The sequence below is a fragment of the Microcaecilia unicolor genome, chromosome 2 (genome assembly GCF_901765095.1).
Source record: "Microcaecilia unicolor chromosome 2, aMicUni1.1, whole genome shotgun sequence".
Lineage (NCBI taxonomy): Eukaryota > Metazoa > Chordata > Amphibia > Gymnophiona > Siphonopidae > Microcaecilia > Microcaecilia unicolor.
The window spans coordinates 95,430,317-95,457,863 of record NC_044032.1 but is presented as its reverse complement, the minus strand read 5'-3'; the positions used below and the strand labels follow the sequence as shown (position 1 = coordinate 95,457,863).

General features: G+C 46.2%; 1 protein-coding gene across 4 annotated transcripts in view; it reads right to left on the bottom strand.

Annotated features, from left to right (window-relative positions):
• Window positions 1-27,547, bottom strand: part of DDX4 (DEAD-box helicase 4) — a 369,112-nt gene that overhangs the window by 291,562 nt on the left and 50,003 nt on the right. For all 4 annotated transcript variants that reach the window (XM_030193136.1, XM_030193139.1, XM_030193137.1 and 1 more), the window contains one exon: window positions 10,785-10,862. In XM_030193136.1, the coding sequence (XP_030048996.1) occupies window positions 10,785-10,862 (78 nt within the window). The remainder of the gene's footprint in view (window positions 1-10,784; window positions 10,863-27,547) is intronic.

Genomic DNA, 27,547 nt, shown 5'->3' with positions numbered 1-27,547 from the left:
AATGGAATGACTCACCCTGCTCTGTTTAGGCTTTTTCATAGTGTGACAGATCAGGCACATAAGTAGATGTCATTAATACACACTATCAGGACAAAACAACCATTAGAGCTCAGAACTTAATGTAAAGTCGTGACCATACTCAGCCGTTCCCCAGGGGCAGTAGTCTCCTCAGTTAATTCCATAGCTCAAGAACAAACTGAGGATGTGAGAGGATTACCCTGCTGTCTTCATTGTTACCAATAAGCAGTAGTACTTTCTGTTAATAAGAACTCAAGTCAGGCACAGGAGGCGGCAATTCCCAAGCTCAGGGCTGCTCATAGTTTATTTTATTAGATTTGATATACTGCCTATTAAGATAAAAACATAGCAAAGCTAGTTATGTACTGTGTCCATTGTTTAGAAGCAGTCTGCACACCAAAAACAAGAGTGCTGTAGTGGGAGATTAGCCAAGCTGTTTGCCAAACACTATCATTCTGGGCTGGTACAAGAACTAGTGCAAAGTAAAAGGCATGGAGGACCAGGCTGTTGCTCTAAGAGTGTTTCCCAACTTCTTAACCAAGTATCCTCAAGTCAAACAAATTTCAACTGCATACCCCTGAGCAGCAGATATTTTGAAATGGATATTTTATTGTTAAATAGTAACTAAACTGGCAACATACACAACAATACAGGTCACTACAACTGGCATACAGACAAAACACACTTGGCATGATCTGTTGTAATTCACTCTCATATAAACTAGCCCCTCGATAGGTGGGATTTTACTCTTACAAAAAGAGTAAAATGAACAAAGGCACAGACTGGGCCTATTTATAAGAACAGAAGAAAAGATGTCAGGTCATTGGAAGTGCACGTCTGATATCTTGTATTTCAGTTCCTATTTCTCTAGTATTGCTCTGTATACCCTGACACTGATTTCTTGATGTTTCCAGTTCAGTTTTTTTCCTTTCTTTCTCTATTACTGATCTATGGTCCCATGTTTATTTGTTGAGGGTCTGTCTTGTGTGTCTGACCGGGGTGTGGTCTTCTGCTAGCATGTAGTGAAAGGACTGTATGTTGGCCTTACTGAGGTGATATTGAAAGTTTTTCATATAGTTTCAGTTTGTCATATCATCAGGGCTTTAGACATTTTGCAGTAACTGATGTGTATTGAGGTGCAAGAAGAGCCTCTTAATCTTGTATCTCCCAATCTCATGAGACAGCAAAAGCAACAAGCTCTGAGAGAGCGAAAAGGGCAGACCGGCTGAGAGAGAGAGAGTGAGCCTTTTTCCCATCCACTTTTATTCAATTGCTGCCACTGGCCACTCTGGGACCTTCCCTCTACCACATTGAAATACTGCAAAATGAGGACCTGGGAAATACTGTGTTGGCAGATGTAGAAAAGGAAATACAAGTCTGTGATCACAAGCACTGATCAGCAACACAATCCCTGTTGACTGTTCATGAACATACACGCTTCACTATTTTTTTCGGTACAAGGCCCAAAACACTGGTAGCAGCTTCCTCAGTCACAAAGAAATCATTCTAATCTTCTGGCTTTTAAAAAAAGAATGAAAAACGTTCCTTTTTCGTGATGCTTATGGTTAGAGCTGCTGCTTACATGTTAACTCTTCACATCTCAGCAGTGCTTTTATTGTGCCGGGATAGCGTATCGGCACCTTTTTTGTGAGGTCCGGCTCACCTGCCCGCTCCCTTCCGTTCGTGCACCTGTGCTCCCTGCTTTGAAATCTTTAATTTACCCGAAGTTGTGGCGAAGCGGCAGTAAAAGCAGCAGGAAGGATCGCCTCCTCATCGCTTCTCTTCCCTCTCAGCGCGTCCCACCTTCCTCTGATGTAATTTCCTTTCCGCGAAGGCGGGACATGCTGAGAGGGAAGGGAAGCGACGAGGAGGCGAGCCTGCCTGCTGCTTTTACTGCCGGTTCGCCACATCTTCGGGTAAACTAAAGATTTCCAAGCAGTGAGCACAGGTGCACGAACGGAAAGTCAGGGAGCTGAGGGAGGGCGGGGGCTGGAGTTTGAACGAATCGCTGGACACGGATGGGAGGGGAGGGGAGAGAGGAGAAATGCTGGACATGAATGGAGGAGGGGAGAGAGGAGAAATGCTGGATATGGATGAAGTGCTGGACATGGATGGAGGAGAGGAAAGAAAAAAAAAGAAGATGCACATGGATGGAGTTGAGGGAAAGGGAAGAGAAGAGAAAAACTGCACATGGATGGAGAAAATAGGCAAAAGCTGGATCCCCGTTATACCTCCTCCAGTCAATTCCACGGAGAAGAACAGAGCTTTTACTTATGGATGTAGGGCAAGCAATAAAGGAGGAGGAAAGTAAAGAAATAAATGGAAAGGAAGCCCTGGAAGCGGAGTTAAGAGAACAGATAAGAGAGCAGCAGAATCAGAGACTGGGACCAATATGGATAGAAAAACCAAGTCACCAGACAACAAAGGTAGAAAAAAATCATTTTATTTTCATTTTAGTGTTTGGAATATGTCCGATTTGAGAATTTACATTTGCTGTCTTGCACTGGGTATACTGGAGCTGTAACAGCTTACAGAAATTATTTATAATGAAATAAAAATCACGTATTTTTTTTCTCCTATACTAGTATATTTTCAATGATGTCTGTTTATATGTGCCATGGCTGGTATAAGGGGCGTGGTTAATGTGGGTGTGGCTATAATAGGGGTGGGTCCATGTGTGGTGACCCCACCAATAATGAGTACCGGCACCTTTTTTTCTACAAAAAAAGCACTGCCTCTCAGCTGACAGAATGCAATATCTACCTTTGTGCCTTCCTCTACTGTCCTATTGATATTATAGTTCTACCCTTATCCCTTTTGTGTCTACTCTTTGCTCATTCCCTCCTTGACTTTCTATTTTTAGTATGTTAGCTGCCCAGATGTACTTGGCGATGGGCAGGGTAGTAAACCAATAATAAAAATGGCTCAAACAAAACTTCTTCCTTTGCTTCAATGTACTTCTGTGAAACCAGCTTCTCTTATCTAATAGTTCTCAAATGTAAAATGAGAAACCACTTCTGTCCAAAAAGTGACCCGATTGTGCAAATCAGACACAGACAGATTCAGAAAGCTTAATTTCATCCAAAAATCCCAGATCTCCTATTAAAACCATAAAAACAAGATGTGTGCCTATATTTTACTACATTTCAAGACGATCCACACTTTCAGTTTAGTGCTTTGGTTCACTGGGGCCTATGTAATTAAAAAAAAATAAAAAGTACTTACAAAAATGGAGAATTTGTCCATAGTGACCAGATTTCATGCTTCATTTTCCCAGAAAAAAAAGGCAACTAATGTGGAGAACTTCCCATTAATAAATTCAAAATAAAATACCTTTTTCTATCTTTGATTATATTTATTAAAGATATATATACCACCACTTCTAAAGAAGGTTGCACCGGTTTACAGTTTAAAAAAAACATCATAAACAATAGGACACAACGTTGTAGTCTAAGATTTTTATTTTTCCATTTCCTTTGGACCCAGTGTCACTGACTTTTTATTTTTCCTACCATTGCAGGGTGTGTTGTCCATCTGACATATTTTTTCTCTCCATGTCCACCTTTCATCTTCCCTCTGCATCACTATCTGTCCTGTCCAACATTTACCTTCTGTGTCCTTGTCTCTTTGCTCCCCCCATATTCAGCATCTGCTCTGGGTCCCTCTCTCCCCCACTATGATCAAAATTGCCCTTCTGTGTCCCCCATCCCCTCTCCATCCAGCATCTCACCTCTGTGCACTGTTCCCTCACCTCTCTAGTATGTCTTCCTCTCTTCCCTGATCACCCACTGTGGTCCACATCACCTCTCCCTTTCTGCCTCCACTCCCACAACCAGCAGCTATCCCTTTCTGTCCCTCCCACAGAGTAGCTAAGTTACTTACCTGTAGCAGGTATTCCACGAGGACAGCAGGCGGATTGTTCTCACATGTGGGGTCAGCGTCCACGGCGGCCCCAGGAATGGAGATTTTCCAGCAAAATCTTCAAATTCTTTGCAACAGCCAGTAGAGCGTGGAACAGACACGCTGTGCATGCGCGGCAGTCTTCCCGTCCGCGTGCGGCCGTTCCCGCCTCAGTTACGTGAAAAGAAAAGATAAAACAACTCCAAAGGGGAGGTGGGCGGGTTGCTGAGAACAATCAGCCTGCTGTCCTCGGAGAAAGCGAATGCTACATACCTGTAGAAGGTATTCTCCGAGTACAGCAGGCTGATTGTTCTCACTGATGGGTGACGTCCACGGCAGCCCCTCCAATCGGAAACTTCACTAGCAAAGGCCTTTGCTAGTCCTCGCGCGACCGCGCATGCGCGGCCGTCTTCCCGCCCGAACCGGCTCGTGTTCGTCAGTCCCATAAGTAGCAAACAAAGCAAGGGAAGACAACTCCAAAGGGGAGGCGGGCGGGTTTGTGAGAACAATCAGCCTGCTGTCCTCAGAGAATACCTTCTACAGGTATGTAGCATTCGCTTTCTCCGAGGACAAGCAGGCTGCTTGTTCTCACTGATGGGGTATCCCTAGCCCCCAGGCTCACTCAAAACAACAACCATGGTCAATTGGGCCTCGCAACGGCGAGGACATAACTGAGATTGACCTAAAAAATTTACCAACTAACTGAGAGTGCAGCCTGGAACAGAACAAACAGGGCCCTCGGGGGTGGAGTTGGATCCTAAAGCCCAAACAGGTTCTGAAGAACTGACTGCCCGAACCGACTGTTGCGTCGGGTATCCTGCTGCAGGCAGTAATGAGATGTGAATGTGTGGACAGATGACCACGTCGCAGCTTTGCAAATTTCTTCAATAGAGGCTGACTTCAAGTTGGCTACCGACGCTGCCATGGCTCTAACATTATGAGCCGTGACATGACCCTCAAGAGCCAGCCCAGCCTGGGCGTAAGTGAAGGAAATGCAATCTGCTAGCCAATTGGATATGGTGCGTTTCCCCACAGCCACTCCCCTCCTATTGGGATCAAAAGAAACAAACAATTGGGCGGACTGTCTGTTGGGCTGTGTCCGCTCCAGGTAGAAGGCCAATGCTCTCTTGCAGTCCAATGTGTGCAGCTGACGTTCAGCAGGGCAGGAATGAGGACGGGGAAAGAATGTTGGCAAGACAACGGACTGGTTCAGATGGAACTCAGACACAACCTTTGGCAAGAACTTAGGGTGGGTGCGGAGGACTACTCTGTTATGATGAAATTTGGTGTAAGGGGCCTGGGCTACCAGGGCCTGAAGCTCACTGACTCTACGAGCTGAAGTAACTGCCACCAAGAAAATGACCTTCCAGGTCAAGTACTTCGGATGGCAGGAATTCAGTGGCTCAAAAGGAGGTTTCATCAGCTGGGTGAGAACGACATTGAGATCCCATGACACAGTAGGAGGCTTGACAGGGGGCTTTGACAAAAGCAAACCTCTCATGAAGCGAACAACTAAAGGCTGTCCTGAGATCGGCTTACCTTCCACACAGTAATGGTATGCACTGATTGCACTAAGGTGAACCCTTACAGAGTTGGTCTTGAGACCAGACTCAGACAAGTGCAGAAGGTATTCAAGCAGGGTCTGTGTAGGACAAGAGCGAGGATCTAGGGCCTTGCTATCACACCAGACGGCAAACCTCCTCCACAGAAAGAAGTAACTCCTCTTAGTGGAATCTTTCCTGGAAGCATGCAAGATACGGGAGACACCCTCTGACAGACCCAAATAGGCAAAGTCTACGCTCTCAACATCCAGGCCGTGAGAGCCAGAGACCGGAGGTTGGGATGCAGAAGCGCCCCTTCGTCCTGCGTGATGAGGGTCGGAAAACACTCCAATCTCCACGGTTCTTCGGAGGACAACTCCAGAAGAAGAGGGAACCAGATCGGACTCGGCCAAAAAGGAGCAATCAGAATCATGGTGCCTCGGTCTTGCTTGAGTTTCAACAAAGTCTTCCCCACTAGAGGTATGGGAGGATAAGCATACAGCAGACCCTCCCCCCAGTCCAGGAGGAAGGCATCCGATGTCAGTTTGCCGTGGGCCTGAAGCCTGGAACAGAACTGAGGGACTTTGTGGTTGGCTCGAGATGCGAAGAGATCTACCAAGGGGGTGCCCCACGCTTGGAAGATCTGGCGCACCACTCGGGAATTGAGCGACCATTCGTGAGGTTGCATAATCCTGCTCAACCTGTCGGCCAGACTGTTGTTTACGCCTGCCAGATATGTGGCTTGGAGCACCATGCCGTGACGGCGAGCCCAGAGCCACATGCTGACGGCTTCCTGACACAGGGGGCGAGATCCGGTGTCCCCCTGCTTGTCGATGTAATACATGGCAACCTGGTTGTCTGTCTGAATTTGGATAATTTGGTGGGACAGCTGATCTCTGAAAGCCTTCAGAGCGTTCCAGACCACTCGTAACTCCAGGAGACTGATCTGCAGATCGCGTTCCTGGAGGGACCAGCTTCTCTGGATGTGAAGCCCATCGACATGAGCTCCCCACCCCAGGAGAGACGCATCCGTAGTCAGCACTTTTTGTGGCTGATGAATTTGGAAAGGACGTCCCAGAGTCAAATTGGACCAAATCGTCCACCAATACAGGGATTTGAGAAAACTCGTGGACAGGTGGATCACGTCTTCTAGATCCCTAGCAGCCTGAAACCACTGGCAAGCTAGGGTCCATTGAGCAGATCGCATGTGAAGGCGGGGCATGGGAGTCCCATGAACTGTGGAGGCCATGTGGCCCAGCAATCTCAACATCTGCCGAGCTGTGATCCGCTGGGACGCTCGCACCCGCGAGACGAGGGACAACAAGTTGTTGGCTCTCGTCTCTCGGAGATAGGCACGAGCCGTCCGAGAATCCAGCAGAGCTCCTATGAATTCGAGTCTCTGTACTGGGAGACGATGGGACTTTGGATAATTTATCACAAACCCCAGTAGCTCCAGGAGGCGAATAGTCATCTGCATGGACTGTAGAGCTCCTGCCTCGGATGTGTTCTTCACCAGCCAATCGTCGAGATAAGGGAACACATGTACTCCCAGCCTGTGAAGTGCCGCTGCTACCACAGCCAGACACTTCGTGAACACTCTGGGCGCAGAGGCGAGCCCAAAGGATAGCACACAGTACTGGAATTGACGTGTGCCCAGCTGAAATCGCAGATACTGTCTGTGAGCTGGCAGTATCGGGATGTGCGTATAGGCGTCCTTCAAGTCCAGAGAGCATAGCCAGTCGTTTTCCTGAATCATGGGAAGAAGGGTGCCCAGGGAAAGCATCCTGAACTTTTCCTTGACCACATATTTGTTCAGGGCCCTTAGGTCTAGGATGGGACACATCCCCCCTGTTTTCTTTTCCACAAGGAAGTACCTGGAATAGAATCCCAGCCCTTCTTGCCCGGATGGCACGGGCTCGACCGCATTGGCGCTGAGAAGGGCGGAGAGTTCCTCTGCAAGTACCTGCTTGTGCTGGAAGCTGTAAGACTGAGCTCCCGGTGGACAATTTGGAGATTTGGAGGCCAAATTGAGGGTGTATCCTTGCCGGACTATTTGAAGAACCCAGTGATCGGAGGTTATGAGAGGCCACCTTTGGTGAAAAACTTTCAACCTCCCTCCGACCGGCAGATCGCCCGGCACTGACACTTTGATATCGGCTATGCTCTGCTGGAGCCAGTCAAAAGCTCGTCCCTTGCTTTTGCTGGGGAGCCGAGGGGCCTTGCTGAGGCGCACGCTGCTGATGAGAGCGAGCGCGCTGGGGCTTAGCCTGGGCCGCAGGCTGTCGAGAAGGAGGATTGTACCTACGCTTACCAGAAGAGTAGGGAACAGTCTTTCTTCCCCCATAAAAACGTCTACCTGTGGAGGTAGAAGCTGAAGGCTGCCGGCGGGAGAACTTGTCGAAAGCGGTATCCCGCTGGTGGAGCTGCTCTACCACCTGTTCGACCTTCTCTCCAAAAATATTGTCCACACGGCAAGGCGAGTCCGCAATCCGCTGCTGGATCATATTCTCCAGGTCGGAGGCACGCAGCCATGAGAGTCTGCGTATCACCACACCTTGAGCAGCGGCCCTGGACACAACTTCAAAGGTGTCATACACCCCTCTGGCCAGGAATTTTCTGCACGCCTTCAGCTGCCTGACCACCTCCTGAAATGGCTTAGCTTGCTCAGGAGGGAGCTTGTCCACCAAGCCCACCAACTGCCGCACATTGTTCCGCATGTGTATGCTCGTGTAGAGCTGGTAAGACTGAATTTTGGCCACGAGCATAGAGGAATGGTAGGCCTTCCTCCCAAAGGAGTCTAAGGTTCTAGAGTCTTTGCCCGGGGGCGCCGAAACATGCTCCCTAGAACTCTTAGCCTTCTTTACGGCCAAATCCACAACTCCAGAGTCATGAGGCAACTGAGTGCGCATCAGCTCTGGGTCCCCATGGATCCGGTACTGGGACTCGATCTTCTTGGGAATGTGGGGATTAGTTAAAGGCTTGGTCCAGTTCGCCAGCAATGTCTTTTTTAGGACATGATGCATGGGTACTGTGGACACTTCCTTAGGTGGAGAAGGATAGTCCAGGAGCTCAAACATTTCAGCCCTGGGCTCGTCCTCCACAACCACCGGGAAGGGGATGGCCGTAGACATCTCCCGGAAGGAGAAAGCTGCCTTTCAGGGGAGGGAGCGGGATCAGAAGGAAGGCCATCAGACTCCTCGTCAGAGAAATATCTATCTGATGTCCTCCTCCTCCCACGAGGCCTCACCATCGGTATCAGACACAAGTTCACGAACCTGTGTCTGAAGCCGTGCCCGGCTCGACTCCGTGGAACCACGGCCACGGTGTAAGCATCGAGAGGCAGACTCCCTCGCCCACACCGGCGAAGCTCCCTCCGTCGACGTCGTCGGGGAGCCTTCCTGGGAGGCGACCGCAGTCGGTACCGCAAGCGGCACCGATGTCAGAGATCTCACCCCGTTCAAGGGGCCAGCCAGCGCCTCACTCAACGGTACCGGTGGCGCAAGCACCCCCGGTACCGGAGGGGAAGGGTGCAACAGCTCTCCCAGGATCTCTGGGAGAACGGCCCGGAGACTCTCGTGCAGGGCGGCTGTGGAGAAAGACATGGAAGCCGATGCAGGTGTCGAAGTCAGAGTCTGTTCCGGGCATGGAGGCTGTTCCGGGCTGTCCAAGGTGGAGCGCATCGACACCTCCTGAACAGAGGGTGAGCGGTCCTCCCGGTGCCGATGCCTACTGGGTGCCGACTCCCTCGGCGACCCAGAGCTCTCGGTACCGACGCGGGAAGGAGACCGGTGTCGATGCTTCTTTGACTTTTTCAAACGAAGCATGTCACCGGAGCTTCCCGGTACCGACGAGGAGGACGTAGAATCCAGCCGTCACTTCCTCGGGGCCGAGGCCGAAGAAGGTCAGTCTCGGGGGGGGGCTGTATTGCAGGAGCCCTCAGGGTAGGAGGAGACCCACCCGAAGGCTCACCGCCACCAGCAGGGGGATGGACAGCCCTCACCTGCACTCCAGTCAAAGCACCACCGTTCGACGACATCAGCACTAGTAGAGGTCCCAGTACCACCAACGCCGACGCAGCCTTCCGATGTCTCGGCCCCGACGATGCAGAGGGTCGATACCTCGATGCAATTGATACAGTCGCGGCTGAAGGCGGAGGTCTTGACGCTGTCGACGTCGACGCACTCGATACTCCCGGTGCCGATGAAGAGCCCGAGAACAAAACGTTCCACTGGGCTAATCTCGCTACCTGAGTCCTTTTCTGTAAAAGGGCGCAAAGACTACAGGCCTGCAGGCGGTGCCCAGCCCCCAGACACTGAAGACACGACACGTGCCTGTCAGTGAGCGAGATTACCCGGGCGCACTGGGTGCACTTCTTGAAGCCGCTGGGAGACTTCGATGACATGGGCGGAAAAATCACGCCGACGAAATCAAAACTCGTAATTGCGGTAAGGCACCAAAAAGAGGGGGAGAAAAAACTCGACCCGAGGCCTCAAAAGGGCCTACCCTGAAAACGAAAGAAAATTTAACGGGGCCAAAAACTAGAAATACGGGAAAGGGAAAAGACCAAAAGGCCCTTTTCCGAAATCCTTTTTTTTTTTTTTTTTTCAAAAGCAAAAAGTCAAAAGACGCGCGAGGGTCAACTTAAGGGGCGCGAACGGCGCAAACACGACCGTACCGAGCGTGGACAAAAGAAGACTGACGAACACGAGCCGGTTCGGGTGGGAAGACAGCCGCGCATGCGCGGTGCGCATGGGCGCGCGCGGACTAGCAAAGGCCTTTGCTAGTGAAGTTTCCGATTGGAGGGGCTGCCGTGGACGTCACCCATCAGTGAGAACAAGCAGCCTGCTTGTCCTCGGAGAATGTAATATAATGTGCTGTTATCTACTATGAAACTGTTATTTAATCTGGGGGTGAATGCAGAAAGCTTCATGGTAGAACCACAGCTCTAGCAATAAATTAGTGCTGCAAAAGTGCAGCCGTATGCAATAAGCGTGCAAATTACTGCCGTGTTAAAATCAGACAGTAATCCACAATTCACTGCAAAATGTCACCTTCCTGTCAGTGCTTAAGTGGTGACTGGCTTAGGAACTGATACGAACTGACATTTGAAACATAAAAGCAGATGGCATCTGTATCAGCCCTCCTCAATTCATTAACTGAACCCCCAAATCCCTGGTGTCTAGCAGCACACCTACCTTAAAGATCTGACCCCCCTCACTTTTTTTTTTTCTTGAAAACAACTATTCTCCCACCCAACATGACCTCCCCTTCCCTCCCCCAAATGAGTTTTTATATGCATAGCAGAGCACGAATGATGAACCTTACCTCTCCTTCCAAAAGTTCTTCCAGCTCCAAACATGTGTGTGCTAGGCTGGTTTCTCTTGTTTATGGTTTCACCAGTATCTACAAAAATTAATAAGCATTATAACCCAATTTACACAAATTATTCAGCAAAATGCACAACTGCAATTTCATTGGGTGGCAGAGCCGGTGGCGGGGATGGTGCTGAGCAGACTTATACGGTCTGTGCCAGAGCCGGTGGTGGGAGGCGGGACTGGTGGTTGGGAGGCGGGGATAGTGCTGGGCAGACTTATACGGTCTTGTGCCCTGAAAAGGACAGTTACAAATCAAGGTAAGGTATACACAAAAAGTAGCACATGTGAGTTTATCTTGTTGGGCAGACTGGATGGACCGTGCAGGTCTTTTTCTGCCGTCATCTACTATGTTATGTTACTATGCAATTTCATTGAGGATACAATAAAGGCGAGAAACCTATAATACAGAAATTCTTTTCCTAGTAGTCATACACCACAAATTTGGTGGACTCTCAGCTCTAAGTTCAAGTTCTAATATTGTTCCCTACCTACTTGCCTCCCTTTCCCTATAGATGGAAACTCTGGTGCCTTCATGTAACCCAAGAATACAATGTAAACCAAGTTAACAACTTTAAGCTTCAATAACTGGATATACCTGCAACTGCACAATAATGCTGCTGGTGAAGAAAAAGGAGGCCAGGCAGGTAGGAAACCACATCAGTTATTTACTTACAGGAAGATGGCGATTCAGAGACAAGGATATGAAGGAACAACTCACTGAAATCTGACTCACTACAAAAATTTGACTCATTATAAAACTACAACCAAACAGAATTGCAGCACTTTGTACAGCATCGCACTTAAGTATGTTGGACTGCCACCTGATTACTTTGTAAGTCCATGAGGGCTAATCGAGCTTACTATCTTGGTTACTGCATTGCAGGACCCCTGACGAAGGCCTAAGTGCAAAAACACGGCCCATGTTGGGTATTGCCTATATGCAGAATTGAAGGACATGCTTTCAATTGCTATAGTTGAAGAACAAACTAGAGAGTTGCATGGGGACAGAAATCTAACCCGTCCCTGCCTGTCCCCGCTGGAATCTTACCCATCCCCAACTGTTCCTGCAAGAATTTAATGGTACATAAAAATAAATTCCAGTAGGTTGTCTCAGTGTCTCTCTGGGTTCGAGCCGCAGAACTGAAGCAAAGGAGGAACAGAAGATGGAACTTTGAACACTCCGGTGCACACATTTATGACCTGTCTCTGATTTACTGGCTGTGTGTGCTGACAGTTCACCACATGCACGCAGCAGTAGGTCAGTTGACATCTGATGCATGTGCCTGTGTCAAAGCTGAGCTCTGCGCATCAGCCCGGGAGTAGAAAGGATTAATAGTAACAAAGTAAATGACAGAATATAAAAACCTGAACGGTTCACTATCCCCAATAGTCACACTAATTATCAATTCATAATTAAACAATGAACGTGATATATACTTGATTAGAGTCGTTCTTTGGTGTTTCTGGAACATAGACCACAGAAGTTCACCTGGCCCTAGCCTTATATTCCAACTGCTGGAGTTGTCATTGAAGCCCACTCCAGCCTATTTTATTTATTTATTTAGATTTTGTTCACACCTTTTTCAGTAGTAGCTCAAGGTGAGTTACATTCAGGTACACTGGATATTTCTCTGTCCCAGGAGGGCTCACAATCTAAGTTTGTACCTGAGGCAATGGAGGGTTAAGTGACTTTCCCAAGATCACAAGGAGCAGCTGTGGGATTTGAACCGGCCACCTCTGGATTTCAAGACCAATACTCTAACCACTAGGCCACTCCTCCACTTGGCTTCTCATTTGCAGGAAACAGACCATAAAAGTCTGCCTGCACTGTCCTCATGTTCCAGCCACTAAAGTTACTGTCTAAGCCCTTTCCAACCCATCCTAAACCAGATTGCCATAAATGATACACAGACCATACAAGTTTCCCTAGTATCGGCCCTAGTTCATAACAGCCGGAGTCACAATCTAAGCATCACTCAAAACCACACATGAAGCCATTTAAAGTTTAGGTTTTTTATAAACTTCCATTTTCTAATTAGAAAGTCTGTGTTCTTCCCATGCCTTTTTGAATTCCGTCACCATTTGTCTCTCTACCACCTCCTTAATGGAAACTTTCCGCATCTGTGCTGTTAAAGCAAGGAGGAGGAGACAGCACTCAAAGAACTTGGTACTCTTGAGAGGATGGTACAAGCGCAGGGTACACTTCCATGGGAACCCCAAAGGAACAGTTTCCATTCCAACGGGAACCCCGCAGAAACGACTTCCGTCCCCGCAGGAACACTGCAGAATTCCTTCCGTCTCTGCAGGAACCACATTCCCATGCAAGTCTCTAGAACAAACACCTTTGGACATTTTTAATGTTTGTCTTGGGCACTTGTATCGGTTGGCAAGTTTCTTTTTTTTTTTGTTAAGTATTTTTAATAAATTTTTAAGAGATTACAAACAAGAAACACGTGTACAGAACAGCGAACAAGGAAATGCAAAATAGCAGCAAAAACAGAATTGACTTCTTAGGAGAACCAAAAGATACATCAAGGAGATATTAAAGGATTAGTTTGTTAATGCAGACCATTTCTTGGAAACCTTCAAGTTGGAAACAGACTTTTTTTTAGCAATATGCAGAATTAAATTCCACCAGTGATTGTAATGTACTAAATTAAGACATCTCCAGCACACAAATAATGATTTTTAAAGCAAGGTCAAGCAAAGTAGTGAGCAAATTCACGTTTAAAACATTTAGGGGGTCTTTTACTAAAGATTAGCTCGAGTTCTCTGCAGCATGGCCCATTTTATTCCTATGGGCCCTGACGCAGATAACGCAAGCTAATCATTAGTAAAAGACCCCCCTTAGAAAGCAAACATCTTTAAGAAGTAAATATTTTAAGGCTATAGGTTCTGAAAGATTAAATACTGCACATATAGTTTCCACACCTCAGACCAAAAATGTTGAAATCAAAGAACATACAAACAGCATATGTTTATATGTGCCTAATGACTGATTAAATAGCAAGAGAGAGAGATCAGTGGTACACAAGCAGAAACAGCACAAAAAAAAAAAAAAAAAAAAAAAGCAGAAATGAATCCTCAAGACTGGAACAAAAGAGAAAATGTTGTTCATGGGCTTAAGCTCTGATTTGCCCCAATTTTATAACCAGACAAAATCAAAGAAGTGGGAAATAAGTGTCACCAGGTTGCATACAGCTTAAGGGTTGAATAAATACAAAAGAATATAAGTAGATAAGTATTGCTACTAGTACGGTCTACAGATTAAAATACAGTTAAACCTAACCTTCTACACCTTCTCTACTATCATAAGTTCTGTTCAATACAGTTTATAAAGAAAAAAGTTCAATACCTTTTATGCTGTTTATACCAGAAATAAGCAGTGGATTTTCCCCAAGTCACTTAAATAATGGTCTACGGACTTGTCCTTTAGGAAGCCGTGCAAACCGTTTTCTCTAACTCTGCTAAGCTAACCGCCTTTATCACATTCTCTGGCAACTAATTCCAGAGTTTAATTACACATTGGGTGAAGAAAGTTTTCTCTGATTCGTTTTAAATTTACTACCTCATAGTTTCATCCTAGTATTTTTGGAAAGAGTAAATAAACGATTCATGTCTTCCCGTTCCAGTTCACTCATTATTTTAAAGACCTCTATCATAGTTCTCCTCAGCCGTCTTTTCTCCAACTGAGGAGCCCTAGCCGCTTCAGTTTTTCCTCATAGGGAAGTCATCCCATCCCCTTTATCATTTTTGTCACCCGTCTCTGTACCTTTTCTAATTCCACTATATCATTTTTGAGATGCGGTGACCAGAACTGAACGCAATTCCTTTCCTAATAATACCTAACAATCTATTTTCTTTCTTAGCCGCCACAGCACACTGAGCAGAGGGTTTCAACGTATCGACGTCACCGAGATCCCTTTCTTGGTAGGTGACTCCTAATGTGGAACCTTCCATTACTTAGCTATAATTCGAGTCCCTCTTTCCTACATGCATCGCTTTGCATTTAATCACATTAAACGTCATCTGCCATTTAGATGCCCAGTTTCCCCAGTCTTTTAAGGTCCTCCTCTTACTTTTTTCACAATCCTCCAACGATTTAACAAATGTGAATAACTTTGTGTCATCAGCAAATTTAATTACCTAACTAGTTATTCCCATCTCTAGATCATTTATAAATATGTTAAAAAGCAGTGGTCTTAACACAGACCCATGGGGAACCCCACTATCTACCCTTCTCCATTGAAAATACTAACCATTTAACCCTACTCTATTTTCTCTCTCTTAACTAGTTTTTAATCCACAGGATTTCCTATCCCATGACTCTCCAATTTCCCCTGGAATCTTTCATGAGGTACTTTATAAAATGCCTTTTGAAAATCCACGTTTGTTCACATCTTCAAAGAAATTTAATCAATTGGAGAGGCAAAATTTCCATTCACTAAATCCATGTTGGCTTTGTCTCATTAATCCATACTTTTGAATATGCTCTGTAATGTCTCTACCATTTTGGCCGGCACTGATATCAGGCTCACCAGTTTCCCAGATCACCTTTGGAACCCCCCCCCCCTTTTTTTTTTTTTTAACAAATTGGTGTTACATTGGCCACCCTCCAATCTTGCGGTACCATTCTTGATTTTAAAGATAAATTACATACTGCTAACAATAGTTCTGAAAGTTCATTTTTCAATTCCAGCAATACTCTGGGATGTAAACCATCCGGGTCCAGGAGATTGCTACTCTTCAATTTGTCAAATTGCACCATTACAGCTTCCAGATTTACAGAGATTTGATTCAGTTTCTGTGACTTGTCAGCATTGGCCTAGTGGTTAGGGTGGTGACTCTCTGTCACACACTCGCAGAATCACTCGCTTTCTCTCACAGAGTCACTCTCACACACACTCTCTCAAACATACACACTCTGAGGAAAACCTTGCTAGCACCCGTTTCATTTGTGTCAGAAACGAGTCTTTTTTACTAGTATATATATAAGGACAAATGAAACAAAATAAAATTAATTATAGAGAAATATGTAAAATGAATATAAAACTACATTGAAGATATACAAAATGCTTACACATTTACAAGTGTGTCTGAAACATTTCAAAAAAATCAAAGTGCATAATGGTAATGCAAGATGGAAAAACACCACCTGATAATGTGCATAAATAGAAGACATATATACTGGTGTAAAAACACTGGAAAGTGTAATAAAGGGGATAAGGACAATTATAGGTACTGACCTGGCAATGATTGTGTCAAGGGGGGGGGGGGGGGGGGGGGTAAAATCGCTGGGTGGAAAAAGCAAGAAGGTATACAGAAAGGAGAAAAGTGTACAAAGTGGAAAGGTCAGCGTGGGATAATAGAACGCAAAAGCAATGTAGTTAAAAATAGATGCAAAAACTAAAGATAAAAATGAAAAACAATGGATACATACCTTTAAAAAGACCATGCATACATAAAACTGACGTACTAAATAGAAAACTGTAGTTGTCAAAAAAATTTCAAAAAAAGGAAAAGGAAAAAAAGAACAAAGACAAGTGCAATAATGACACAAGGTAAAGAAAACCTAGAATGACAGACTTCTATATATGTGCAAAAGCATCCGGCTCATGTGTTGTAGTAAAGGATAAAGAAAATCCTAGAAAAAGGAATAAAAAAGAAACTGCCAACAAAGTAAGGGGAAAGAAAGGTAAGAAAAGATAAAAAAAAAAAATTAAAGAAGATGCAATTGCAGATGATATATAATGTGCCAAACAATATGTGATGCCGGCGCTTGAAGTGTGAATCTGGAAATGAAAACGAGAGAATCTAGGTGCATAGACATATATTGTCCCTAATAATGGCAGTAAAAAGAGAGGACTAAAAGAACATGTGGATGTTGTGTGTCAAAAAATATAATGTTGGCACCAATCGTGAAACTAAAACAGCATGCATATCAAAGAAAAGGCTATGTCTGAGAACGCGACTGAGGAGGCTACTCAGTGTGACAGAATGTACATAAGTACATACATAAGTACATAAGTAGTGCCATACTGGGAAAGACCAAAGGTCCATCTAGCCCAGCATCCTGTCACCGACAGTGGCCAATCCAGGTCAAGGGCACCTGGCACGCTCCCCAAACGTAAAAACATTCCAGACAAGTTATACCTAAAAATGCGGAATTTTTCCAAGTCCATTTAATAGCGGTCTATGGACTTGTCCTTTAGGAATCTATCTAACCCCTTTTTAAACTCCGTCAAGCTAACCGCCCGTACCACGTTCTCCGGCAACGAATTCCAGAGTTTAATGCATGCAATAAGGGAGAGGAAATGTAAGGAAAAAGGGATGGAAGTTTGAAAAACACTGAGAGGTAGTATTATGAATGCCTAAAGCGCTGCGTACGTCTAGTAGCGCTATAGAAATGATAAGCAGTAGTAGCAGTAGTAGTAAAGGGAAAGCAGTGAAGAAATACATAAGAACAGCATAAGGGAGTGCGGGTACTGATATTAAACTGGATACCCATTTAGAGAAATATGTACAAATGTACATAAACTTACCAAAAGTACAAGGCGACAGCACGAGTAGCTGAATCACTTGGCTCAAAAAAATGCAGTGTCTGTGCTGACCATATTTAAAGAAAAATAGAGTGTGGGAAGGGCGTGCATGCTCATGGAACAGAGAGCAGTGGATCTGAAACCATGAATATTCAATTATGATAAGAAGTGACGTAATGGTGATACTGCCAGACATGAAAAAAAGAGGGTTAAAGAAATGCTACTTAAATATAATACTGGGTGGTGAAACAAAAGTCCAAAAGAGAAAGAAAAAAGGGGGAGAGGGACTTACAGAAAACTACGTTGTGAAAAAAATAAAATATGAGTGTGGGTAGTGGGCAAAGCTGTAAACTGTTCCACGTTTGTAATCTTCATCTCTAATATTTTTTGGTTTTCTTAATTTCTCCTTTGACTTTATTCACTTTTGTATCTATATCCCTTAGTACTGTATCAAAAATAGGGTCTTTTCGCAGATATTCTAATTTGGCATCTTGTCAAACTGACTTTTGTTTCTAGAAGTTTCTGCAATCAGTATCATCAGGTCTAAACTACAATTGTTTAAAATAGCACACCATTTATCTAGAAAAAAAACTTGATCTAAAAACATGTTTGGGGCTTTCTGTATTCTTAGGCCTCTTGGCTTTACAATAATTTAGATAGTACTTAAATTCAAGTCATTTCTAACCCCAAAGTGTTAGGCCAGAAGCCTAAGGAATAAGATGGTAAAATTATGTCTTGCCTAATAATTTTCTTTCCTTTAGTTGCAGCAGAAGAATACAGGAACTGGTGGGTTGTATCCGCCTACCAGCAGGTGAACATAAAGAACACTGAAGAGAAACAGTGATACTGGACATCCAGCTCCCTCTTATCCAGTATGTGTCACATCCCCAAGAAGAGGAGAATAAAACATAGCAATCAAGAAAAAACCTCCTCACAATAAAGCGGCACCAGCCAAATCCAACAACAGATAAAATAGGACTCAAAAAACACACTAAACAAACGAGTCCAAAGTGAACCATTAATAAAGAGCTGTGTCTAGATTCACATCTTTTCAATATCTTCACTTGTCCTGTTCTCCTCCTCTTTTTTTTTTAATTGGTGCATCACCAGCTGAAATTCAAAGATAAAAGAATGTGCGGCAAACAACAGGGCAGGGGTCCTGGATTCATCTGCTGCGACTAAAGAAAAGAAAATTATCAGGTAAGAATTTTATCTTCCTTAGCCTCAGCAGCAGGTGAACTGGTGGGATGTAAAAAAAAAAAAAAAAAAAAGCAATCCCCTAAATAGGGTGGGAAGCTGCCGCTGCCCCAGAAAGAAAAGTCGCCCCAAAGTGAGCATCACCCCACGCTGCTACACCAACCTATAGTGTTTGACAAAAGAATGTCGAGAAGCTCAAGTAGCCGCCCAACAAATCTCCTCAAAAAAAAAAAAAAAAAAAAAACTACCCGCTTCGGCCCAGGAAGTAACATGCGCCCAAGTCGAATGAGCACGCAAATCTTCCAGAGGAGAAACACCCTTCACTTAGTAAGCCGAAGAAATGGTTTCTTTCAGCCATCGAGCAATGGTCACCTAGGACGCAGCATAATTGCGCCTGGGACCAGACAGCAGTACAAAAAGGCGGTCAGAACGAAATTCATTAATGACCTGAAGGTACCGAAGAAGAGCACGACAAACACCCAAAAGGCGAAGTGAAAAGTTCTCTGGAAAATCCAACTTCCTAAAGGAAGGAAGAAAAAGTGGCTGATTCAAATGAAATGCACACACCACCTTAGGCAAAAAAAGACGAAACCGTCCCAAGAATAACACTAGACTCCGAAAACTGAAGGAACGGCTCCTGACACGACAAGGCCTGAATTTCAGAAACTCTGCGCGCAGAGGTAATAGCCACAAAAAACACAGTCTTCAGAGTAAGATCTTAATCAGTTGCTAAACGCAAGGGTTCAAAAGGCGCGTCCTACAACACACTAAGGACCAAATTCAGCTTCCAAGAAAGCCACGGACGCTGCAACGGAGGTCAAAGATGAAGCGAACCATTAAGAAAGTGCGCCACATCTGAATGAGAATGAGCCGCTAGAGAAGAACCAGTCACTCAACCACGGAAGCAGGCTAGCGCAGAACCTGAACCTTGAGAGAGTTATAAGACAACCCTTTGTGCAGACCATTCTGAAGAAAGGCCAAGATCAAAGAAATCGAGGTTTTAAAGGGTGACCAAGCACGCTCCACACACCATGCCTCAAAGGTGCACCAGACTCTGTAGTAAGCTATAGTCGTAGAACGCTTCCGCGCTTGCAGCAAAGTGGCAATAACCGAATCCTCATAACCTTTCTTTCTCAGCTTTGCCCTTTCAAGAGCCAGGCTGTAAGACCAAAGCAGGAGATGTCCTCCATGCACATCGGACCCTGGTGAAGAAGACCGGGTATGTCCGGGAGTCAAAGAGGAGAATCCACGAGCAGCTGAATCAAGTCCGCATACCACGAACGACGTGGCCAATCTGGAATTACCACAATCACATGACCATGATGAAGTCTGACGCGATGCAGAAGACGTCCGATTAAGGGCCAAGGAGGGAAGATGTAGAGTAGGTCTAACTTCGGCCAAGGTTGCAACAGTGCATCCAGTCCCGCAGAGCCGCGCTCCTTTCTTCTGCTGAAGAACCTGCTGACTTTGGCATTTAGACTGGTGGCCATCAGATCCATAGTTGGAGCGCCCCAACGTTGACAGATCAACTGGGACGCCTCCGTCGCTTATTTCCATTTTGCCCTGTTGAGATGACGACGACTAAGAAAAACAGCTCGGACATTGGACTGCAATGTGAGCTTCTGAGAGACAAAGCAGATGAGTCTCCGCCCAGGGCAGCAGGGAGGATGCTTCTGCGGCCAACCCTACACTCTGAGTGCTGCAATGGCGGTTGATATAAGCCACTGCTGAGGTGGTGTCCGAGAGAACCCAAACCGCCTGACCTTCCAGGAGATCATGAAAGCTCTTGAGGGCCAGCATCACCGCTCTCAGCTCCAACCGGTCGACTGGCCACTTCACCTCCGTCTCCAACGACCCTGCGCCACTCGGTGAAGACAATGTGCACCCAACCCCGAGAGGCTGGCATCCGTGACAAGCACCACCCACTCGGGGGACACCAAAGGCATTCCCTTCCGGAAATTGGTGGGACAAAGCCACCAAGACATGCTTTCCCGCACGACTGGAAGCCACGGCAGTCAACGAAGGTAATCCTAGGAAATCGGAGACCAATGACACAAGAGGGCACAGTGGAGAGGAAGAATATGGGCTCTCGCCCACGGAATTACTTCCAGAAAAGCAGTCATACACTTGGGGGATCCAAGATGGCCGCAAGCTAGATCCAAGATGGCCGCAAGCTGTTAGGTCGTGTCGACTCAAGCTCCTAACATGCCGAAACGGAGAGGACGAATAGCGGGTAGGGCTTCCCCGTTAACACCCTCCTTACCTGGTCCGTTGGATCGCTACTTGAGATCGCAGGGAGCTCATTCTGAAAGCGGGTTGCAACCAGATGTACGCGCCGGCGAAACGGAGAATTTGGCGCTTTCTGGACTTGAAGTGACTCTAAGCCCCGCTGAACGCACTCCTCCTCCCCAGCCGATTGGCGCCAGTTCCTTCCTCCTGGATTCGACAGGGTCTACTCCCATCGAGGTAAGGGGCCCAGAAGAACGCCGAATCAAAGCCTCTCTTACTACCGAGGTGGGATTGGAGACCAGTTTGCCTGTGGAAACGCTGCAAACTGAGGGGAGAGAAGCTGAGGGGCGAAGTGAGGACGCTGATCAGCCTGTAAGGTTTGAATTACCTATAGAATTTATGACTAAACCTAAAGATGTTACACTTGAAGCTTTGTGGGACCTGGTTTCCAATCTGGGTCAAGTTTTCCTTAAGCAGATAAACGACCTTCAACCTAAAGTGAAATCCTTGGAAAGTAACTTAGGTGTACAAGAGCAACAGATTAAAGATTTAAATGGAAAAATAGTTAACCTGGATCAGAGACTTCTGAAGATTGAAACCCTACAACCTATTATGGTGAAAGACTTGACAAGTCTTAGAGACAAAATGGAAACTTTTGAAAATTACACTAAAAATCATAATCTTAGATTTACTAATTTTCCTCGACTTCAGAATGTAACTCCAATAGATATGCTGAAACGCTATATGCGTGAAAATTTATTAATTCCGGAACAGAATCTGCCTCCAATGTCTATGGTCTATTATATTCCTGGGAAAGGAACCTCTTTACCTGAAGCTCCGATTGATATTTCCCTGTTACTTGAAACTTCAGATACTGAATTGGCAACTGTGGCTACATTAGTGGCCACAGTGGTATTATTACCAGATAAGAATTTGCTCTTTCGTCTGTTTTTCCGTAATAAAGATAAACCCTTTTTGGGTTTAAAAGTTTTACTTTTTCCTGATGTCTCCAAGGAGACTCGTCGACGAAGGAAACAATTCTTACTTCTTAGGCCTGAGGTGTTGCACTTGGGGGGTACTTTTTTTTTAAGGTACCCCTGCAAGTGCATAATAAGGTTTAAGGATAGAAAATATGTATTTACAGAGCCGTCCCATGTGTCCTCGCTCATAACCTCAGTGAAAATGGAAAAGCGTTAATTATAATTGTGCTCTTCTTAACAGCTTTTGTATAATCTTTATTAATTTCCTTATATTTAGTCTCCGCAATTTTCCTGAAATCTTGGATCATATTTATGGACTTGAGTATAAATTTTCCTTAGTGAAGGTTTATTTTCACTTCTTTTTTTCTTTTCCTTATTATTATTATTTTACAATATTGTAAATTACTATATACTATACCTGAACAAGAGGAATGTCTTGTAATATAATGGAAAATGTTAATATAAAAAAAAAAAAAAAAATAAAATAAAAGCAGTCATACACCCCAGCATCTGCACATAATCCCAAACCCAAAGGTGGGGAGACCGTAACAGACCTTAAATCTGCAAACAGAGTTTGAGCCTACTGCTTTCAGGCAAGAAGACTCGTCCCTGAGCCGTATCGAAGAGCACTCCTAGATACTCTAAAGTCTGACAGGCTACTAGTCGGCTTTTGGGAAGATTGACAACCCAACCGAGGTAACACAGAAAATTCAAAACCGCATCTCTGAGATCTGGTGGAAGGATAACCAGTGGGACACTGTCATACCGGGGTACAAATTATATCGTAGTGATAGGGTGGAATGAATTGGTGGAGAGGTAGCATTGTATGTTAAGGAGAGCCTTGAATCAAATAGATTGAAAATTCTGCAGGAAACACCACACACCTTGGAATCCCTATGGATTGAAATTCTATGTGTTAAGGGGAAAAGGATAGTAAAGCGAGGTTACTAACCTGTAGCAGGTATTCTCCGAGGACAGCAGGCTGATTGTTCTCACGATTGTTTGATGTCAACGGCAGCCCCCAGCATTGGAAGATCTTCCTAGCAACAAAAGTTTGCTAGTTCTTGCGTGATCCACTGTCTTCCCGCCCGAACGCAAGCGTGCTCACCAGTCACATAGAAAGCAAAAGATCAGGGAAGACACAACTCCAAAGGGGAGGTGGGCGGGTATGTGAGAACAATCAACCTGCTGTCCTTGGAGAATACCTGCTACAGGTTAGTAACCTCGCTTTCTCCGAGGACAAGCAGGCTGCTTGTTCTCACGACTGGGGTATCCCTAGCCCCCAGGCTCACTCAAAATAACAAATATTGGTCAATTGGGCCTCGCAACGGCGAGGACATAACTGAGATTGACCTAAACAACAACTGAGACTGCAGCCTGGAACAGAATAAAAATGGGCCTAGGGGGTGAAGTTTGATTCTAAACCCCAAACAGTTTCTGCGCAGCACCGACTGTCCGAACCGACTGTCGCGTCGGGTATCCTGCTGTAGGCAGTAATGAGATGTGGTCATCAGTCCACACATTCACGTCACAGCCTTGCAAATCTCTTCAATAGTGGCTGACTTCAAGTGGGCCACTGACGCTGCCATAGCTCGAACACTATGAGCTGTGACATGGCCCTCAAGAGTCAGCCCAGCCTGGGCATAAATGAAGGAAATGCAATCTGCTAGCCAATTTGAAATGGTGCGTTTCCTTATATACACTCCGCTTCTATTGCGGTCAAAAGAAACAAAACAACTGGCGGACTGCCTGTGTGGGCTTGTCCGCTCCAGATAGAAGGCCAATGCTCTCTTGCAGTCAGTCCAATGTGTGCAACTGACGTTCAGCAGGGCGGTTATGAGGACGGGGAAAGAATGTTGGCAAGACAATTGACTGGTTAAGATGGAACTCCAACACCACCTTTGGCAAAAACTTAGGGTGAGTGCGGAGGACTACTCGGTTATGATGAAATTAGAGAGCTGAACGGGAACGGGGTTTGCAGTTCTGTGGGGTTCCCGCGGGGACGGAAGCAGTTCTGCAGGGTTCCCGCGGGGACGGAAGCAGTCCCTGTGGGGTTCCTGTGGAAGTATAAGCTACACCTGCACCAGCCTCTCATCTACCGAGTACCAAGTTCTTTGAGTGCTGTCTCCTCCTTCTCCTCTTCCTCCTTGCTTTAACAGCATAAATGTGGAAAGTCTTCCATTAAGGAGGTGGTAGAGACACAAATGATGATGGAATTCAAAAAGGCATGGGATGAACACAGAGGATCTCTAATTAGAAAATGGAAGTTATAAAAAAACCTAACCTTAAATGGCTGCATGTGTGTGTGGATGTGTGATGTAATGCTTAGATGGTGACTGGCTGTGATTAACTACGGCCGATACCGGGAAGACTTGTATGGTCTGTGTCTAATATATGGAAGTCTGGTTTAGGATGGGCTAGAAAGGGCTTAGACAGCAACTTCAGTGGCTGGAATATAAGGACAGTTCTGGACAGATTTTTACGATCTGTGTCCCACAAATGAAAAGAGACAGACTGGAGTGGGCTTCAACGACAACTCCAGCAGTTGGAATGGGCCAGATAGACTTCTATGGTCTATGTTCCAGAAACACGAAAGAAAGACCATAATCAAGTATATAATATCACACTCGATCTAATCATTTGTTGATAATGAGTGTGACTATTGGGAAGACTGGTCTTTATTTGCTGTTACTTACTATCTTACAATTAATCCTCTTTGCTCCCGGGCTGATGAGCAGACCTCAGCTCTGACACAGGCATGAGCATCAGATGTCACCTGACCTACTGGCGCGTGCATGTGGTGACCTCTCAGCACACAGTGCCAGTAAATCAGAGACAAATCTTACGTGTGCACACCAGAGTGTTCCAAGTTTCAGCTTCCATTCCTTCCTTGCCTACAGTGCTGTGGCTCAAATCCAGAGAGACTGAGGGAGCTGACTGGAATTTTCTTTTATATACCATTAAATTCTTACAGTGATGGGTGGGGATGGGTTAAATTCTTGCGGGGAAGGGTAAGATTTCTGTCCCCATGCAACTCTCTAGATGAAATTTGGTATAAGGAGCATGAGCTACAAAGGCTTGAAGCTCACTGACTCTACGAGCTGAAGTGACTGCCACCAAGAAAACGACCTTCCAGGTCAAGTACTTCAGATGGCAGGAATTCAGTGGCTCAAAAGGAAGTTTCATCAGCTGGGTGAGAACGACATTGAGAGCCCATGACACTGTGGGAGGCTTTGACAAGAGCAAACCTCTCATGAAGCGAACAACTAAAGGCTGTCCCGAGATAGGCTTACCCTCTACACGGTAATGGAAAGCACTAATTGCGCTAAGATGAACTCTTACAGAGTTGGTCGTAAGACCAGCCTCAGACAAGTGCAGAAGGTATTCAAGCAGGGTCTGTGTAGGACAAGAACGAGGATCTTGGGCCTGGCTATCACACCAGACGGCAAACCTCTTTCATTTGAAAGAGTAACACCTCTTCGTAGAATCTTTCCTAGAAGCAAGCAAAACTCGGGGAGACACCCTCCGTAAGACACAAGGAGACAAAGTCTACACTCTCAACATCCAGGCCGTGAGAGCCAGGGACTGGAGGTTGGGATGCAGAAGCGCCCCCTCGTTCTGAGGGTTGGAAAACACTCCAATCTCCACGGTTCTTCCGAGGACAACTCCAGAAGAAGAGGAAACCAGATCTTTCGCGGCCCGAATGGAGCGCTCAGAATCATGGTTCCACGGTCCTGCTTGAGTTTCAGCAAAGTTTTCCCTACCAAGGGTATGGGAGGATACGCATACAGGAGGCCCTTCCCTCAATGTAGGAGAAAGGCATCAAACGCTAGTCTGCTGTGGGCCTGAAGTCTGGAACAGAACTGAGGGACCTTGTGACTGGTCTGAGTGGCAAAAAGATCTACCAAGGGGGTGCCCCACGCTTGAAAGATCTTGCAAACAACTCTCGAGTTGAGAGACCACTCGTGAGGTTGCATTATCCTGCTCAACCTGTCGGCCAGACTGTTGTTCACGCCTGCCAGGTACGTGGCTTGAAGAAATATGCCATGACGGTGAGCCCAAAGCCACATCCTGACGGCTTCCTGACACAGGGGGCAAGATCTGGTGCCCCCCTGCTTGTTGATGTAATACATGGCAACCTGATTGTCTGTCTGAATTTGGATAATTTGGTTGGATAGCCGATCTCTGAAAGCCTTTAGCACGTTCCAGACCGCTCGTAACTCCAGGAGGTTGATTTGAAAACCTGTCTCCATCGACATGAGCTCCACAACCCAGGAGAGACGCATCCGTAGTCAGCACTTTTTGCGGCTGAGGAATTTGAAAGGGACGTCCCAAGGTCAAATTGGAGCAAATCGTCCACCAATGTAGGGATTGGAGAAAAACTGTGGACAACTGGATCACATCTTCCAGATCCCCCGCAGCTTGAAACCATTGAGAAACTAGGGTCCATTCAGCTGATCTCATGTGTAGACGGGCAATGGGAGTCGCGTGGACTGTGGAGGCCATGTGGCCGAACAATCTCAACATCTGCCGAGCTGTGATCCGCTGAGACGCTCGTACCCAGGAAACCAAGGACAGGCAGGCATGAGCAGTCTGGGAGTCCAGCAGAGCTCCTATGAATTCTAGTCTTTGGACAATTTATCACAAACCCTAGTAACTCCAGGAATTGAATAGTCACCTGCATGGACTCTAGAGCTCCTGCCTCTGAGGTGTTCTTTACCAGCCAATCATCAAGATAAGGGAACACATGCACTCCCAGTCTGCATAAAGACGCCGCCACTACCGCCAGGCATTTCATGAACACCCTGGGTGCAGAGGCGAGACCAAATGGAAGCACACAGTACTGAAAGTGCCGTGTTCCCAGACGGAATCGAAGATACTGCCTGTGAGCTGGCAATATTGGGATGAGAGTATAAGCATCCTTTAAGTCCAGGGAGCATAGCCAATCGTTTTTCTGAATCATGGGAAGAAGGGTGCCCAGGGAAACCATCCTGAACTTTTCTCGGACCAGATATCTGTTCAGGGCCCTTAGGTCTAGGATGGGACGCATCCCCCGTTTTCTTTTCCACAAGAAAGTACCTGGAATAGAATCCCAGCCCTTCCTGCCCAGTGGAACGAGCTCGACCGCACAGGTGCTGAGAAGGGCGGAGAGTTCCTCTGCAAGTACCTGCTTGTGCTGGAAGCTGAAAAGACTGAGCTCCCGGAGGACAATTTGGAGGTTTTGAGATCAAATTGAAGGCATATCCTAGCCAGACTATTTGGAGAACCCACTGGTCGGAGGTTATGAGAGGCCACCTTTGGTGAAAAAGACTTTAACCTCCCTCCGACCAGCAGATCGTCCGGCACAGACACTTATCGCGGCTATGCTCATCTGGAGCCAGTCAAAAGCCCGTCCCTCGCTTTTGCTGGGGAGCTGCAGGGGCCTGAGGAGGCGCACGCTGTTGACGCAAACAAGCGCGCAGGGGCTTAGCCTGAGCAGGCTGTCGGGAAGGTGGATTGTACCTACGCTTGCTATAAGCGTAAGAAGCATTCCTCCTTCCCCCATAAAAATGCCTACCTGTTGAGGTAGATGCTGAAGGGCCCGGTGGGAGAGCTTGTCGAATGCGGTGTGCCGCTGGTGGAGCTGTTCTACCACCTGTTCGACGCGCTCAGCAAAAATATTATCCCCCCGGCAAGGAGCATCCGCAATCCGCTGCTGGACCCTATTCTCCAGGTCAGAGGCACGCAGCCATGAGAGTCTGCGCATCACTATACCTTGAGCAGCGGCC